Genomic DNA, 17314 nt, shown 5'->3' with positions numbered 1-17314 from the left:
AGGGGGCGATGGAGCCTGTTTGGGGGAGAGATGGGCGGGGGCAGGAGGAGGGCTCACCTTGCCCAAATGCAGGTGTGTGTCGCTGAGGAGATCTGGGTGGTGCTTCCCTACTAGGCGGATCATATCATCATATAACTTGTGCTTTTTGAACATGGTGATGGCAAGATCAGGCTCTTCCACTGTCACATATAGCCTGGGAATAGGAGATATACCTGCGGCCTCCTAGACCCAGATTCCTGCTGCTAGAGTCGTTCCTAAGGGATTCTGTCACTGCCTTCTGGGCAGAGGGCACGTATCTGCAGACCCCATCCCTCCCTCTAGCCCTGAAGCCCCATCTCCTGCTACACCTCCCCTGGGGCCACGGCTCACCTTTCAGCCTCACGGTACTTGCCCTGCTTCTCCATCTCCTGAGCCTGGGTGATGTACAGCACCGACACATCTTCTGGTCTCATGCACTTCATTGCCAGCTGTGCGGACACACAGAGCCAGGGTAGCTTCAGGCACCAATTCCCAAGGGAAGCAGAGGGAAATGCAGAGCGCACAGGGAAGTGGGGCTTCAAGGGAGCCTGTTTTCTCAGGAACTCTGAACCTTCCCAACAACCACAGGCGTTTGGTTAGTGTCACTCTCCTAGTCAGTTCAGGGAATCCCAAGTCCATAATGAGCAGAGTAAGAATTACATTCTGCTAAGGCAGGAGGGTCAGAGATACCCTGTGCTGGGGGCACCTGTTCCCACTACCTTACTCCTACTGTACCCACTGGGCTCTGGGAGCAGAAGCGAGAATGGTTACCAGTGTGGCTAGAGCTTCAGCGAGGTATTTCAGATTCCCTAGCCCCCAAGCCCATCTGCTGTGTTCAGAATCGCAGGTTTGGGAACAAGGGCCTCTCTTCATCCTTGCCTTTCCCCATGGCTAGGGATCAAAGTTACCCAGACTGTATTTTGGTACTCTTCCTCAGCTTTCAGGGAACCCAGCGAAGTGGGTATATCAGAGACTAAGGAAAGTGGCAACATAACCACAAAGGTGGAATTCTTTTCTCATGAACTCCGCCCATTCCCTACCTTGTGGGCTTGCTCCCAGCGGCCAGCCTGGGTGTACATGTCTATGGCATCTTTCGTCCGGTCTCCCTTAGTGTAGAGCTCCTCAGCAATCTGTGGTTGAGACAGGCAGAGGCAAAAGGTCAGAGCATCAGAGTGAAAGCAGCCTGTAGGAGGAAAGAACAAACCTCAGTGGGGATGGAGCAGAGCCTGGGATACCATTATCCTATAGTCACAGAGAAGACAAGACGACTACAGGTGTTTCAGACTTTCTACTGTTTTGAAAAAAGACCAGCCTGAAACAATATGAGGACAATACAGTGGGAGTTTAAGAGGGCCTCATGTTTCTGCAATGCAAGGCAATTCTATACTGTAACTATGTTGGAGTTATTCTTTTTTTTTTTAATTAATTTATTTTTGGCTGCGTTAGGTCTTCATTGCTGTGTGCGGGCTTCTCATTGCGGTGGCTTTTTTTGTTGCAGAGCATGGGCTCTAGGTGCGGGGGCTTCAGTAGTTGTGGCTCGTGGGCTCTAGATCGCAGGCTCAGTAGTTGTGGTGCACAGGCTTAGTTGCTCCGTGGCATGTGGGATCTTCCCAGACCAGGGATCGAACCCGTGTCCCCTGCATTGGCAGGTAGGTTCTTAACCACTGCGCCACCAGGGAAGTCCCTATTCTTTTTTTTAAATTTTAATTTTAAAAAAATTTTTATTGAAGTGTGGTTGATTTACAATGTTGTGTTGATTTCTGCTGTACAGCAAAGTGATTCAGTTATACGTGTATATATATATTCTTTTACATATTTTTTTCCATTATGGTTTATCCCAGGATATTGAATATAGTTCCCTGTGCTATACAGTAGGACCTTGCTGTTTATCCGTCCTGTATATACTAGTTTGCACCTGCTAATGTTGGAGTTATCCATGAAGCATCACTCATGCTTGCACAGGAAGAGAGCTAGAGACTTGCTTTATATGTCTGGGAGAGGGGTCTATGTTACGTTAGAATGAAATGGGGGAAGTAAACCTCTTTCTTCCCATTCAGGGTGGTGACATTGTTGGGTCCCAGAAAGAAGGATTTGGAACACTTCTTGCTCTGGGTTCCCTCCTCCTCATCCTGTCCTGCATTGCTTTAGGCTGCAGAAAGGGGCTCTCCCTCACCTCATACTCCTGCAGAGACGCATAGTGTTGGGCCACACGAGGATAGTATTTGGACGCAGTGTTCTGGTCCTGTAGATCTAATATATAAATTGCCTTCTTCCACTGGCGGGCACCCAGGGCAGCCTCAATTGCCTTAATGGAGCACCTGGCATAGTTGGGAAAGGTGTAAATATGTATGAGGAAAGAGGAAAATAGATGGAGGCGAAGGGAAACCTCAAGCATACTCCAACCTACATTTTGAGATCTCTCTTATTTTAGTAAGGCCCTGGCACCCTTACTTTCCCCATCAGCTCTCATCTCATGCCCAAATGTCCTTTGCACCCCCAGACCACCACACCTGGCTTCAATGTAGTGATTAATGGCCGCATCAAGCTGCTTCTGCTGCACCAAATGGTCCCCCCACGCCTCCTCTAGTCTCACCACCTCCACTGGGAATGCCAATCGAGCCAGCTCCACCGCTGCCAGAGACAGAGAGGGCACTCAGCTCAGACTTCAGGAAAAGTGAGATAGAGAAATGAGGCGTGGAATACAGGTGAGAAGTGGAGGGACGGAGGAGCACTGAAGACAGTCAGCCTGAGCAGAGGCACAGAACAGGTGTGGGGGACTGTTTGGGCCGCAGTCCACAACACTGAGGGATGGGCTGTGGGTGGCTAGTACCTTTCATGAACGCGTTGCCTTTACAGTAGCACTCCAGGGCCCGCTGTGGATTTCGAATCTTCTCAAAGAGATCACCTGCCTGTTAACACATTCCATATTACTACAAAGATACCCTTACTACACAAAAGTCAAGTATCAGCCCCCAAAGGAGACGAATCAGCCACCAGTCAGGGAGGGCTATGCGCTCCAAGACCCCTCTGGGTAGGAAAAGGGCACTGAGCCCTGGGGGTAAGGGACAGGAATAGGAAGCCAGCCATACCCTTTCATACAGTTCGCTCTTGATAAGGGCTGCAGTGATGTGCTCTACCAGCTCTGTGGTGGCCAGCAGTTCCTCTCGGGTCAGCACCAGCCGAGCAGCTTTGGCGGGGAGCCCAGCTTTGAGGTAGAGGCTGATGGCTGCTAGCCTGTCCCCTTGGCTCTCCTGAAGTTCGCCTGCTCGCTCCTCTTGCTGTGTGTCCATCAGCCACTGGTAGTAACCCTGGCGCAGCTTCTCTAGGGCTGGGTGTCCCTGGACACGCAACAGAGAAGACCAGGAGTCACATCCCTCCTGCCCTGCTGCTTCCCAGGCTTCTCCAATCCCACTGTAACAACAGAAACCCTCCCAGTCACCAATGTCCTAACTCCTCACCATATCAGGTCCCGGCCCCCGCCCTGTTGCAGTTCCTACAGTCTCCTTGACAAGTGGAGGTTTCTGATATTGGTGGGAGTGAGTTCTGAACAACTGTGGGGAAGACAGAACTGGTACCTTGGCCTCAGCCACAGCGATACATTCGTCCCAACGATGTAGCTCCTGGTACATGTCCATGGCCTCCTCAACAGCGTTCTAGGGGAACCCGGGCAGAGGAAAGAGGGACACCAGGAAGATACGAGAATCAGAAATCAGCAAGCTCTCCTCAGCCCAGCTAAGATGCCAGCCTGTGTGGACTGAAAGCCTCATCCTTTACGTATACACAAGCAGAGGTGAATTTAGTATGAAACTAAAAGAAACTTAAGCTTCAGGGCACCTTATTTGCACAGGTTCCTTCCAAAGCAACTTTTCTTTTTTTAAATTTTTATTATTATTATTTTTTCCAAAGCAACTTTTCTTAAAGAGGGCTCCTCAAATTGTATAAGCTTTGGGCCTCACAAAATCTGGATCTACCTCCATGCACAAGAATTGCAGAGACAGGCTCTGGAGTATACGGGGAGACAGCAGACTTTTTATGAAAGAAAGAAGTAATTGTAAGAACTAACACAGAGGAGGGAATTATGGAGGAGTGAAATGAACTGTATAGACCTTTCTGAAAGTTCTCCCCAGACCTTTGGTAGCCCAGCTGACCCGTGCTCATTCCTCCTGAGTTTGCCTCTCTATTTTTCCCTCTCTGATCCCCTCTTCCATCCAGTTCTTCTGTTCCTGTTACCTGTTCTAAGAAGATCATTTCGGCCAGCTTGTAGTTCTTCTCCAGCATGGCTAGACGTGCTCGGACCTGATAAAAGTCTGTTCCTTCTCCACCCTGTGGGGAAAAAGGAGGTTCTGCTTATTCTGTTGGTGCCACAGGAGCCATTCTGTCTGTGTGGCCAGAGAGACATGGAGGCTAAAAGGCTTAGGAAGCTGAAAACCTTCATGGGGCTTAGAGGCTCAAGGTTTGGCAAGCAATTCCAATATGGTCTGACTTGAAGGTAGAGGTGTGGGGGGCAGGGTAGAGGAAGTTAGCCATGGCTGGAAAGCTAAGAGTCGTGGGGCTGAGTACCAGGAGAAATCTCAGCTTGAAAGACTGAACGAATCAGGAGAATACTTGCATATTCCCGAGACACTTGATCTGCAATCTCATTGGTCTCACGTAGGAATCGAGCTTTTGCTACATGGCCCAAAGCAGAAAAGCACCTATAGTATGGAAGCGATGACAGTAATATTATAATAGAATCATCATTAATTCATTGGTTCAGTAGATATACTGAGCATCTATTATATGCCAGAAACTGTTCTTGCCACTGGGGACACAAAAGGGATAAGACAGATGAGGGCCCAGCTCTTAGGGAACTTACTTTCTAGTGGAAACAATTAGTAAACAAATAAACAAAGATTATTTGAAAGAATGGAAAATAAAACTAAGGGGACTCCTTAAGTTGGTAGCCAGAGAAGACCTGTTTGGGGAGCTGACATCTGAGCTGAGACCTTAATACAAGAAAGAGCCAATCATGACAAGATGGAGAAAAATTATTCCAGGCAGAGAGAAAAGCTAGTGTAAAGGCCCTAAGGCAGGAGTGAGCTTGGCACGCTCAAAGGGACAAAAGGACGCCAGTGCGGCTGGAGACTAATGGGCAAGTACCCGATATGAGAAGAAAGCAGGGGCCTTAGGACATGCAAAGAGTTTGGGTTTTATACAAAGTACAATAGTAAGTTACTGGAAGGTTCTGAGCAAGAAAATGATAAATCTAATTTATGTTTTTAAAAACTTAGCTGCTGTGGGGTGAATGGATCATAGGGGTGTAAGAACCGTATCAGTGAGACTAATTAAGAGGCTTTGCAACACAGCATGTAGATGGTGGTGGTCTATTCCAGGGTGGACACAGTAGAGGTGAACAAATAAGAGATTCAGGATACTTTTTTTTTTTTTTACAATCACATGGATCACTTTTTATTTTTAACATATAGAATTTGACTTTGTGTTCATATATATATATATGCATGTACACATGTACAAAATACTTGTATCTGTTAGCATTTTCTTTTTTTTTTATCTTTATTGGAGTATAATTGCTTTACAATGCTGTTACTTTTTTCTGTACAACAAAGTGAATCAGCTATATGTATACATATATCCCCATATCCCCTCTCTTTTGAGCCTCCCCCCCACCCTCACTATCCCAAGCCTCTAGGTAGTCACAAAGCATCAAGCTGATCTCCCTGTGCTATGCTGTGGCTTCCCACTAGCCATCCATTTTACATTTAGTAGTGTATCTATGTCAATGCTACTCTCTCACTTTGTCCCAGCTTCCCCTTCCCCCACCCCTGGGTCCTCAAGTCCATTCTCTGCGTCTTTATTCCTGCCCTGCCACTAGGTTCATCAGTATTGTTTTTTTTTAGATTCCAAATATGTGCGTTAGCATAGGGTGTTTGTTTTTCTCTTTCTGACTTACTTCACTCTGTATGACAGACTCTATGTCCATCCACCTCATTACAGGTAACTCAGTTTCATTCCTTTTTATGGCTGAGTAATATTCCATCGTATATATGTGCCACATCTTCTTTATCCATTCATCTGTTGATGGACATTTAGGTTGCTTCCATGTCCTGGCTATTGTAAATAGAGCTGCAATGAACATTGTGGTACATGACTCTTTTTGAATTATGGTTTTCTCAGGGTATATGCCCAGTAGTGGGATTGCTGGGTCGCAGGGTAGTTCTATTTTTAGTTTTTTAAGGAACCTCCATACTGTTCTCCATAGTGACTTATCAATTTACACTCCCACCAACAGTGCAGGAGGGTTCCCTTTTCTCCACACGTTCTCCAGCATTTATTGTTTCTAGATTTTTTGATGATGGCCATTCTGACTGGTGTGAGGTGATACCTCATTGTGGTTTTGATTTGCATTTCTCTAATGATTAGTGATGTTGAGCATCCTTTCATGTGTTTGTTGGCAATCTGTATATCTCCTTTGGAGAAGTATCTATTTAGGTCTTCTGCCCACTTTTGGATTGGGTTGTTTGTTTTTTTGATATTGAGCTGCATGAGCTGCTTGTATATCTTGGAGATTAATCCTTTGTCAGTTGCTTTGTTCACAAATATTTTCTCCCATTGTGAGGGTTGTCTTTTTGTCTTCTTTACGGTTTCCTCTGCTGTGCAAAAGCTTTTAAGTTTCATTAGGTCCCATTTGTTTATTTTTGTTTTTATTTCCATTTCTCTAGGAGGTGGGTCAAAAAGGATCTTGCTGTGATTTATGTCAGAGTGTTCTGCCTAAGTTTTCCTCTAAGAGTTTTATAGTGTCTGGCCTTACATTTAGGTCTTTAATCTATCTTGAGTTATTTTTGTGTATGGTGTTAGGAAGTGTTCTGATTTCATTCTTTTACATGTAGCTGTGAAGTTTTCCCAGCACCACTTATTGAAGAGACTGTCTTTTCTCCACTGTATATTCTTGCCTCCTTTGTCAAAGATAAGGTGACCATTTGTGTGTGGGTTTATCTCTGGGCTTTCTATCCTGTTCCACTGATCTATATTTCTGTTTCTGTGCCAGTACCATACTGTCTTGATTACTGTAACTTTGTAGTATAGTCTGAGGTCAGGGAGCCTGATTTCTCCAGCTCCGTTTTTCTTTCTGAAGATTGCTTTGGCTATTTGGGGTCTTTTGTGTTTCCATACAAACTGTAAATTTTTTTGTTCTAGCTCTGTGAAAAATGCCATTGGTAGTTTGATACGGATTATATTGAATCTGTAGATGGCTCTGGGTAGTATAGTCATTTTCACAATGTTGATTCTTCCAATTCAAGAACATGGTATATCTCTCCATCTGTTTGTATACTCTTTGATTTCTTTCATCAGTGTCTTACAGTTTTCTGCATACAAGTCTTTCGTCTCCTTAGGTAGGTTTATTCCTAGGTATTTTATTCTTTTTGTTGCAGTGGTAAATGGGAGTGTTTCCTTAATTTCTCTTTCTGATTTTTCACTGTTAGTGTATAGGAATGCAAGAGATTTCTGTGCATTAATTTTCAGGATATGTTTTGAAGACCCTGGATCAGTGTCCCTAGGACTTGCTGAGAGTCTAGCTGTGAGGGGATGGGAAAAAAGGGACCAAGGATGACTCCTCGGCAAAATAGCAGCAGCTGACCTTTAAAGAGCACTTCCAACCTGTGCTCTTCACACAGGTCCTCTTATTTGCTCTCCACTACCACTGCCATTTTTCTTTACCATCCTGCAAGGTAAATTCTGTTATCATCCCCATTTCATAGAGCAAATGGAGAAACCAAGGCTTGGGAAGGTTAAGTTAATGTCTTTCAAGTTACACAGCTGGTAAATGGAGCCAAGATTTGAAATCAGAGAGTCTGGAGTCCCATGTTTGTCCTATAAATTACACTCCTATACAACACCTGGAATATACAGATCAACACGTGGATTGTAGGGTATGAGTATTAAAAACTTTGAAGGGGCACCTAGTTACAAGATTGGGGAATGACAACAATAAAAGACACACCCTTATGTGAAGTAACTCAGAAAAACAAATATCGTACAATATTGCTTATATGTGGAATCTAGAAAAATGGTAGAGATGAAATTACTTGCAAAGCAGAAATAGAGTCACAGATGTAGAGAACAAACTTATGACTACCAAGTGGGGAAGGAAGGGTGGGATGAACTGGGAGATTGGGACTGACATATATACACTACTATGTATAAAATAGATAACTAATGAGAACTTACTGCATAGCACAGGGAACTCTACTCAATGTTCTGTGGTTACCCAAAATGGGAAAGAAATCTAAAAGAGTATATATATATATGACTGATTCACTTTGCTGTACAGCAAGAAACTAACACAACATTGTAAAGCAACTATAGTCCAATAAAAATTTAGAAAAAAATAAATAAAAGACATGCTCATAATCTAGGATGGGAGGATGTTTGGAATAACTGTACCACGGAAGGGTTCTATGACATCTGTTGGCATGGGAAGGGAAGTGCTGCCTTAACACTGGGGAGGAGCAGCCCACGGGGAAGATACCTGCATGGCCATCCCTCCCTCCTAGCTGCCTGGCACCTTGGTTCTACAGCCCAACTCACCTCTCAGCAATGTGTAGCTGCCTTGCTTCCAGTGACAGCTTACTCAAGGTTTTCCACATTGCCTCTGTTTCTGGGGTCATTTCCAGAGTCTCCAAGAAGGCTGCTGCCCTGGAGAGGGAAGGAAGCAAAGCACAAGGAATGAGTCCAGGGTCAGGAAGACACCGAGGAATACTAGCGATGGGACAGGAGAGGAGGGGGGCAGGCAATTGTTTGTCCTCTTTGTCTAATCTCCTCCCAGGACACCACGTTCTTTTTAGACATGGTCAGTTTTACTACCCATCCCAGGTCCTCAGAACCAGAATTTCCCACCACCTTGCTGGTTACCAGTCTAGCCCCTCACCTGGTGTAGTTGCCGTCATCAATAGCTGTTCCAAACTCAATAAGGCCCTCATCCAGTGTGTAGGCAACTGTAGTCACACCTTCAGTCACCATCACCTCGGTCTTTCCCCCGCCCCGCTCCAGACCTACAACATCACCCTGTAAAAATTCAACACCCCCATCCCACCAGAATTCCAAGTTAGCATTTCCACTGACTCAACTGCAGAAAAGACCCACCCTCATTCAACCCTACTGCTCGTACACTGAGGGAATTACAGTGGCCCCTGTTTTTCTAACATTTAGTTTCTCTTAGGCAGATAAAAATTCCCTATATATGGTAATATCCTTGGGTTAAAGTACACTCATAGCTATGATGGCACTAATGGCTAGGGATAAGTTGACAAAGTGTGACATCCACTTCTGCTACGGCCAGCAGTACTGCCAGCAGTATTATTTCTCGGTATTCTTAAAGGCCCTCCTGTTAAAATTCAACTTGAACATACTTCTTAATGTATTGCTGGGTTCAACTGAAGAAACCACTAGGAATGCTTCCTACTCCCTCCCCCCGTCCCCACAAAAAGAAAGCAAGAGAGAAAGAGGTCAGTAAGCTAAAACCGAAAAAACATAAGCAGGAAAAAATGGAAGGTGAGCAAGTAGGAAGAATACAGTTGCCCTGAAGGCAAACACAGTATTAGGAGAATAATGGGGATCCTCTCTTCAGTAAAGGGAACCAAAGGGGTACAGGTCATTAATATGCCTGATTCCTGCAGAGGCAAACACAAATCATCTCTGGAGGAAAACATGCCTATTTGAGGCCCTCAGGATTCCAAAAGATTACATTCAATGTAACATGAGCTCACAATAAAAAACTACCAAAATATAAGTTAACAAACAGTTAACCAAAAAGTTAAATGAGTAAACAATACCTATAAGTAACAGTTTTAGACCTCCATGGGTCTCAGATATCAAAAACAATAGTTATGAAAAAAGACAGTTATGATATATAAAATAATTATGTGTGAGATGTTTAAAGACCTAAAAGATGAAATGAAAAATTAAGCAAGGGACAAGAGACTATCAAAAATGGTCAGTCACGTTGGAGAAAGAACCAAATAAAACCTTATGAAAATTTTAATTTTTGAAGTAAAAAACTCAATAGATGGCTTAAATAGCAGATTAGACAATGATGAAAATGAATTAATGAACTAAAAGATGTATCTTAAGAAATTATCCAGAATGTAGCATGGAGTGAGAAGGAGAAAGGAAATATGAAAGACAGGTTAAAAAGGTACAGAAGACAGAACAAGAAATCTAACATACATCTAATTAGAGTTTCGATGGAGAGACTGGAGAATATGATAGAAGAAGCAATGTTTAAAGAGATTATGGTTGGGAAATTTCCAAGACTGATAGAAATATGTGTACTCACAATTACAGGTAGCACAATATATAACAAGTAGGATAAATAAAAAGAAATTTATAGCTAGACACACTGTGGTAAAATTTCAACATGCCTAAAAAAAGATTTTAAAAGCAACCAGAGAGAAAAGACAGATCACCTACATAGAAAGGACTATTAATAATCTTGTCAGAACAAAAGAAGTCAATCAATGGGACAATATTTGCAAAAGGCTAAGAAAAAATAACTGTCAATCTAGACCAGGGGGGACTTCCTGGTGGTGCAGGGGTTAAGAATCTGCCTGCCAATGCAGGGGACACAGGTTCAAGCCCTGGTCTGGGAAGATTTCACATGCCGTGGAGCAACTAAGCCCGTGCGCCACAACTACTGAGCCTGCGTGCCACAACTCCTGAGCCTGCGCTCTAGAGCCTGTGAGCCACAGCTACTGAGCCCATGTGCCACAACTACTGAAGTCCACGTGCCACAACTACTGAAGCCCAAGCACCACAACTACTGCAGCCCACGCACCTAGAGCCCATGCTCCGCAACAAAGAGAAGCCACTGCAATGAGAGGCCCGTGCACTGCAACGAAGAGTAGCCCCCACTCGCCGCAACTAGAGAAAGCCCATGCACAGCAACGAAGACCCAACACAGTCAAATAAAAATCTAGAATTCAGTACTGAGTCCAAGTATCTTTCAAGAGCAAAGCTCTAAATAAAAACATTTTCAGATAATCAAAACCTGAACGTTTATCATCAAAAGACTTTCACTAGGGCTTTCCTGGTGGCGCAGTGGTTCAGAGTCTGCCTGCCAATGCAGGGGACACGGGTTCATGCCCCGGTCCGGGAAGATCCCACAGGCCGCAGAGCGGCTGGGCCCGTGAGCCATGGCCACTGAGCCTGCACGTCCGGAGCCTGTGCTCCGCAGCGGGAGAGGCCCACGTACCGCAAAAAAAAATTTGTAGGATAGCCTCATCCACCAGAGGGCAGACAGTAGAAGCAAGAACTACAATTCCGCAGGAAACTAAAAACCACATTCACAGAAATATAGACAGAATGAAAAGTCAGAGGACTTTGTACCAGATGAAGGAACAAGATAAAACCCCAGAAAAACAACTAAATGAAGTGGAGATAGGCAACCTTCCAGAAAAAGAATTCAGAATAATGATAGTGAAGATGATCCAGGACCTCAGAAAAAGAATGGAGGCAAAGATCAAGAAGATGAAAGAGATGTTTAACAAAGACCTAGAAGAATTAAAGAACAAACAGAGATGAATACAATAACTGAAATGAAAAATACACTAGAAGGAATCAATAGCAGAATAACTGAGGCAGAAGAATGGATAAGTGATCAGGAAGACAGAATGGTGGAATTCACTGCCACAGAACAGAATAAAGAAAAAAAGAATGAAAAGAAATGAAGACAGCCTAAGAGACTTCTGGGATAACATTAAATGCAGCAACATTCGCATTATAGGGGTCCCAGAAAGAGAAAAGAGAGAGAAAGAACCCGAGAAAATATTTGAAGAGATTATAGTCGAAAACTTCCCTAACATGGGAAAGGAAATAGCCACCCAAGTCCAGGAAGTGCAGAGAGTCCCAGGCAGATTAAACCCCAGGAGAAACATGCCGAGACACATACTAATCAAACTGACAAAAATTAAAGACAAAGAAAAATTATTGAAAGCAACAAGGGAAAAATGACAAATAACATACAAGGCAACTCCCATAAGGTTAACAGCTGATTTCTCAGCAGAAACTCTACAAGCCAGAAGGGAGTGGCACGATATATTTAAAGTGATGAAAGGGAAGAACCTACAACCAAGATTACTCTACCCAGCAAGGAACTCATTCAGATTCAATGGAGAAATCAAAAGCTTTACAGACAAGCAAAAGCTAAGAGAATTCAGCACCATCAAACCAGCTCTACAACAAATGCTAAAGGAACTTCTCTAAGTGGCAAACACAAGAGAAGAAAAGGACCTACAAAAACAAACTCATAACAATTCAGAAAATGGTAATAGGAACATACATATTGATACTACCTTAAATGTGAATGGATTAAATGCTCCAACCAAAAGAAACAGACTGGCTGAATGGATACAAAAACAAGACCCATATATATGCTGTGTACAAGAGACCCACACTTCAGACCTAGGGACACATACAGACTGAAAGGGAGGGGATGGAGAAAGATATTCCATGCAAATGGAAATCAAAAGAAAGCTGGAGTAGCAATACTCATATCAGATAAAATAGACTTTAAAGAATGTTACAAGAGACAAGGAAGGACACTACATAATGATCAAGGGATCAATCCAAGAAGAAGATATAACAATTATAAATATAAATGCACCCAACATAGGAGCACCTCAATACATAAGGCAACTAACAGCTATAAAAGAGGAAATCAACAGTAACACAGTAACAGTGGGGGACTTTAATAGCTCACTTACACCAATGGACAGGTCATCCAGACAGAAAATTAATAAGGAAACAGAAGTTTTAAATGACACAATAGACCAGATAGATTTAATTGATATTTATAGGACATTCCATCCAAAAACAGATTACACTTTCTTCTCAAGTGCACAAGGAACATTCTCCAGGATAGATCACATATTGGGTCACAAATCAAGCCTCAGTAAATTTAAGAAAACTGAAATCATATCAAGCATCTTTTCTGACCACAAAGCTATGAGATTAGAAATCAATTACAGGGAAAAAGAAGTAAAAAGCACAAACACATGGAGGCTAATCAATACGTTACTAAATAACCAAGAGATCACTGAAGAAATCAGAGGAAATAAAAAAATACCTAGAGACAAATTTCAGTATGGAAGTTCCTTAGAAAACTAAAAACAGAATTACCATATGATCCAGCAATCCCACTACTGGGCATATACCCAGAGAAAACTATAATGGCAAAAGACACATGCACCCCAGTGTTCATTGCAGCACTATTTACAATAGCCAGGTCATGGAAGCAACCTAAACGCCCATCGACAGACGAATGGATTAAAGAAGATGTGGTATATATATACAATGGAATATTAGCCATAAAAAGGAACGAAACTGGGTCATTTGTAGAGACGTGGATGGATCTAGAGACTGTCATACAGAGTGAAGTAAGTCAGAAAGAGAAAAACAAATATTGTATATTAACGCATACATGTGGAACCTAGAAAATTGGCACAGATGAACCGGTTTTCAGGGCAGAAATAGAGACACAGATGTAGAGAACAAACGTATGGACACCAAGGGGGAAAAGTGGGGTGTGTGTGTGTGATGAATTGCGAGATTGGGATTGACATGTATACACTAATATGTATAAAATGGATGACTAGTAAGAACCTGCTGTATAAAAAATAAAATAAAATTCAAAAAGAAACTTCTAAAATGATATTCTTCAAGAAGAGGAAGAAAAGTAACTCCAGAGAGAAGATCAGCAATGAAAAAGGAAAAGTTGAACAGAGAAACTGGCACTATGACGGTAAATCTATACAAATTCTGTGTGTATAAAATAATAATGTCTAACTTTGGGGATAACAGAAAGGAACCAAAATACTAGACAACAGTGGCAAAGGGGAGGTAATCCCATTTAATCTTTTAGGGTCCTTGTATTGTTTGCAGTGCAGGGGGGGGCGGTTAGATGCTGATTAACTTTAGACTTTGTTAATTTAAATACATGGCGAACTTTTAAGGGTAACTGCTATAGAAATAGGATGTATAACCTTCAAACCAAAAAAAGTTAAAAAAAGAGTATTTAGGAAAGGACAACCCCCCAACAAAAACTCAATCTTAATCAGTCTAAAATGAGGCAAAAAAGGAGAAAAAAAGAGATATAGAAAGAACAAAAAGGAAGTATCAAGTGCTCTACCCACACCCACACCAGTCATCCTAGCCTACCATAGGGGCCTCTTTTCTCTGTTTGCATAGGCTCCTCCCGGATTTTGGAATATTACTTGTGTGTGTGACGTTGTTATGGGATAGGAGAGAGGGTCTGATCAGCAGTCTTAAAAAAATGGAACTATGAATGGCTTTTGTACCAGAGAATCAGCACACAAGGAGGTGATATGGAACTATTCCTCCTGTTGGGGATCTTCCAGCCTAAGGGAACTCCATGTTATGACTTGGTGAATTCCCACTATAATAGAGACCCATACTCCAAGGGTCTAATATAATGTCAGGAATCTGAACAAGTATGGCTCTGGGGCCTGGTCCACTGTGCGAAGGAGTCTAAGCGTCACCTGCCAACTCCATTAAAGAGATTATGGGTGGTGGGCAGAGAAACCAAGCAGACTTCAGAGCCTACTCAGGGTTCTAATTAATCAGCTCAACTCTATGGCTGAAGTGCCCTGATGTCAACATACCCTGATAGAGGACATGGTGACTCTCTCAGGTGCCTCAATGTTGTACCACACACACAGGTTGTTTCGGTTCTGAGCTACCAGCACATCACTTCCTGGGACCCATTGCACGTAGGAGCAGAAGTTGAGGATCATTGTCTTAGAGCAGCTTTCAATATCATATAGGTGCAACTGAAGGAGGAAGAAGTAGATAGCACAATTAAAAGGAGATATGGGTGTCTTCTCATCTTGACAATTTTCCTAATGGCGAAATGTGGTGAGCTAACCCACCAGTCACGTACATGCTGAATTTCAAAGCTTACTCATCTTCAACCATAAACCCTTCAAGTTTATGCTGAGTTGACATATTCTGACTCTGGCCAAATAAGAGATGATCAAAAGAGCAAAGGTCTACACCCTAGGAATTTAAGTTAGGTGAAGGTCAGACTTTTTTTGGCTGCACTGAAAGGCATGTGGGATCTTAGTTCCTGACCAGGGATCGAACCTGCACCCCCTGCAGTGGAAGTGCAGAGTCTTAACCAGTGGACCGCCAGGGAAGTCCCAGACTTTCATTCTTAGAATAACTCTGGGCCAGAGTTACCAGCCTGGATTACAAAAGTAAGGGCACCAGTCAAATTAAATGGTCTGGAAATTTGTGATGGCTTTCGCATCACAATGAAAATGAAACAAAAAATCACCGGAGAGTCCCTTTTGCCCCTGAGGTTTAACTCTTTGGTGGTACCATATTGAGATCAGAATCAATAAGGGGCTAGGGGGAGACTGTCCTCAAGCCAGCTTCAGTGCCATCAGATAAGTGTAGCTGAAGAGCACTGGAGCAGTAGGTGTGGGTTAAGGTCAGCTAGGCGTGAGGAAGAGGAATGCAGGCATAAGGATGTTTCATGAGGGCACAGATTTGTGAATAGTAAGAGAGACATCAACTCCCAAATTCCTCTCTTGACTTCGGTGCCATCATGACACAGTCTCCTGAAGGGTAAAATGGGATGGGTGGTGATAGCAGATACAAAGAATGTTGATTCTTCTGTGCCTTTTGCTATGCTAATGGCATAGCCCCAAGAAATTATGTCCTATCCTGCCTCCCACAGTCCCTGCTGGCAGCTAGTACCACATCCTCTATGGACCAGTCTATGGCTAAGGCCTTAGCAACCCTCCTCACACGAAGTTTCCGGTCCCTGAAGAGAAGCTTGTGCCCAGTCTCGTTAAGTTCCAGCCAATCCACACGGCTCTCATGGCTGATGGTGCCAATGTTGTAGCCACCAATCAGGTCCACTAGAGAGTAAAGGAAACAGGGTTAATCACATACAAGGCATGGGGTGGCCTGTGAAAGCCTGGCTTTAAGAATGTTGCATTAGTCTAGAGAATGTCACTCAGGAATGTAAATGGGCAGTACTACATAACTTTGCTAAGATGCTGTATTTCTTCTAAAATTATAGAGGTTTTGTTTAACTCTGCAGTTATTAACTCAAAAGATCCAGACTCATCAAGAAATGTGATTCCTCTCTGGGACTCTTGGAGTTGTCTCAGAGCAGGTCAGAACTATGGAGCAACTGGCTTCTGTTCTCATGATGAACCACAATCAGAGCAAACACACCAGTGACAGAAAGCTGATGAACGAAATGACCCTGGTGATCATACGTGCTCCAAGGAGTTACCTGCATATCTGAGTGGCAGTGATATAAGAACACTTAGGGACAAAGAGTGGTGAAGGCACACAGACAAAATAGGAGGAACCTCTAACTAAAGTTAGGCTGGTCAGTGCAGACGATGAATATTAGTTTGGTCTGAATTTCGTAGGCAATATAAGAAACAATCATGTTTAGAACAGACCACTCAGAGTTGGCTAGGGTGCTTTCAGGGAGTCTCTTGAACAAAGCCCATTCACAGGTCTTATTGATATACATTATCAACAAGCAATGTGCCTGCTTTTGTTACCTACGCTTAAGCTGAAGACCAAATGCCAGCAGATGTCCACTACTGGGAAGACCAACTTAAAAATGAATTTTCCTTTAATTAAAAAGCAAAATGATAAATCCATGTTTTAATGCCCTGATTATAAGTACAACCATAGAATGCTAGAGCTGTGGGGACCCTATTTCTGTGAGCACCCTGAAATTACACACAAAATTATGCATGTAGATATTTTTCTGGGAAAGGATCTATGCTTTTAATTAGATACTCAAAGGGGTCGATGACCCAAAATGGTTAAAAGAAGAACTCTGTCAATGTACATTGAAGATAAGACCTACAGAGAGAGGTGACTTGTCCAAAATCTCACAGCTCATTACTGCTGAGAGAACTTAGGCCACTGGAACTTAGAACTTAAGCCACTGGACTGTATTATTATTTCTATTATAGACACTTACATTTCTGAGCTCAGCAACTTCATGTGAAATAGAAAGTTCATGAAATGTAAAAATATCTTAAGAACAGACCCATATGTATATGGAAACCTGATTTATGAGAGATGACATTACATACTAGTGAGCGAAGAATGGACTTTCGAGCAATGGTTAAACATATGGAAAAAAAATAAAATTAGATTCCTACCCACATGGTAAAAATCAAAATTTTAAATGCCAAAATACAGGAGGGAGTAGGGAGGGATTTCTTTTTTTTTTTTTTTTTTT

The 17314-nt window shown here is 42.9% G+C and overlaps 1 protein-coding gene across 2 annotated transcripts in view; it reads right to left on the bottom strand.

The window, feature by feature from the left end:
* Positions 1–17314, bottom strand: part of IFT172 (intraflagellar transport 172) — a 39327-nt gene that overhangs the window by 10200 nt on the left and 11813 nt on the right. For both annotated transcript variants that reach the window (XM_024764542.1, XM_024764541.1), the window contains exons 15-28: positions 15844–15956; positions 14694–14861; positions 8945–9081; positions 8605–8712; positions 4628–4712; positions 4249–4341; positions 3594–3671; positions 3108–3356; positions 2849–2927; positions 2529–2649; positions 2192–2336; positions 1059–1148; positions 370–467; positions 58–193 (exon numbers count right to left, since the gene is read on the bottom strand). In XM_024764542.1, the coding sequence (XP_024620310.1) occupies positions 58–193; positions 370–467; positions 1059–1148; positions 2192–2336; positions 2529–2649; positions 2849–2927; positions 3108–3356; positions 3594–3671; positions 4249–4341; positions 4628–4712; positions 8605–8712; positions 8945–9081; positions 14694–14861; positions 15844–15956 (1700 nt within the window). The remainder of the gene's footprint in view (positions 1–57; positions 194–369; positions 468–1058; positions 1149–2191; positions 2337–2528; positions 2650–2848; positions 2928–3107; positions 3357–3593; positions 3672–4248; positions 4342–4627; positions 4713–8604; positions 8713–8944; positions 9082–14693; positions 14862–15843; positions 15957–17314) is intronic.

The sequence above is a fragment of the Neophocaena asiaeorientalis genome, unplaced genomic scaffold (assembly GCF_003031525.2).
Source record: "Neophocaena asiaeorientalis asiaeorientalis breed wild unplaced genomic scaffold, Neophocaena_asiaeorientalis_V1.1 scaffold345, whole genome shotgun sequence".
Lineage (NCBI taxonomy): Eukaryota > Metazoa > Chordata > Mammalia > Artiodactyla > Phocoenidae > Neophocaena > Neophocaena asiaeorientalis.
Note: the sequence above shows the minus strand (reverse complement) of the source record. Positions and strands in the feature narration are given on the sequence as shown.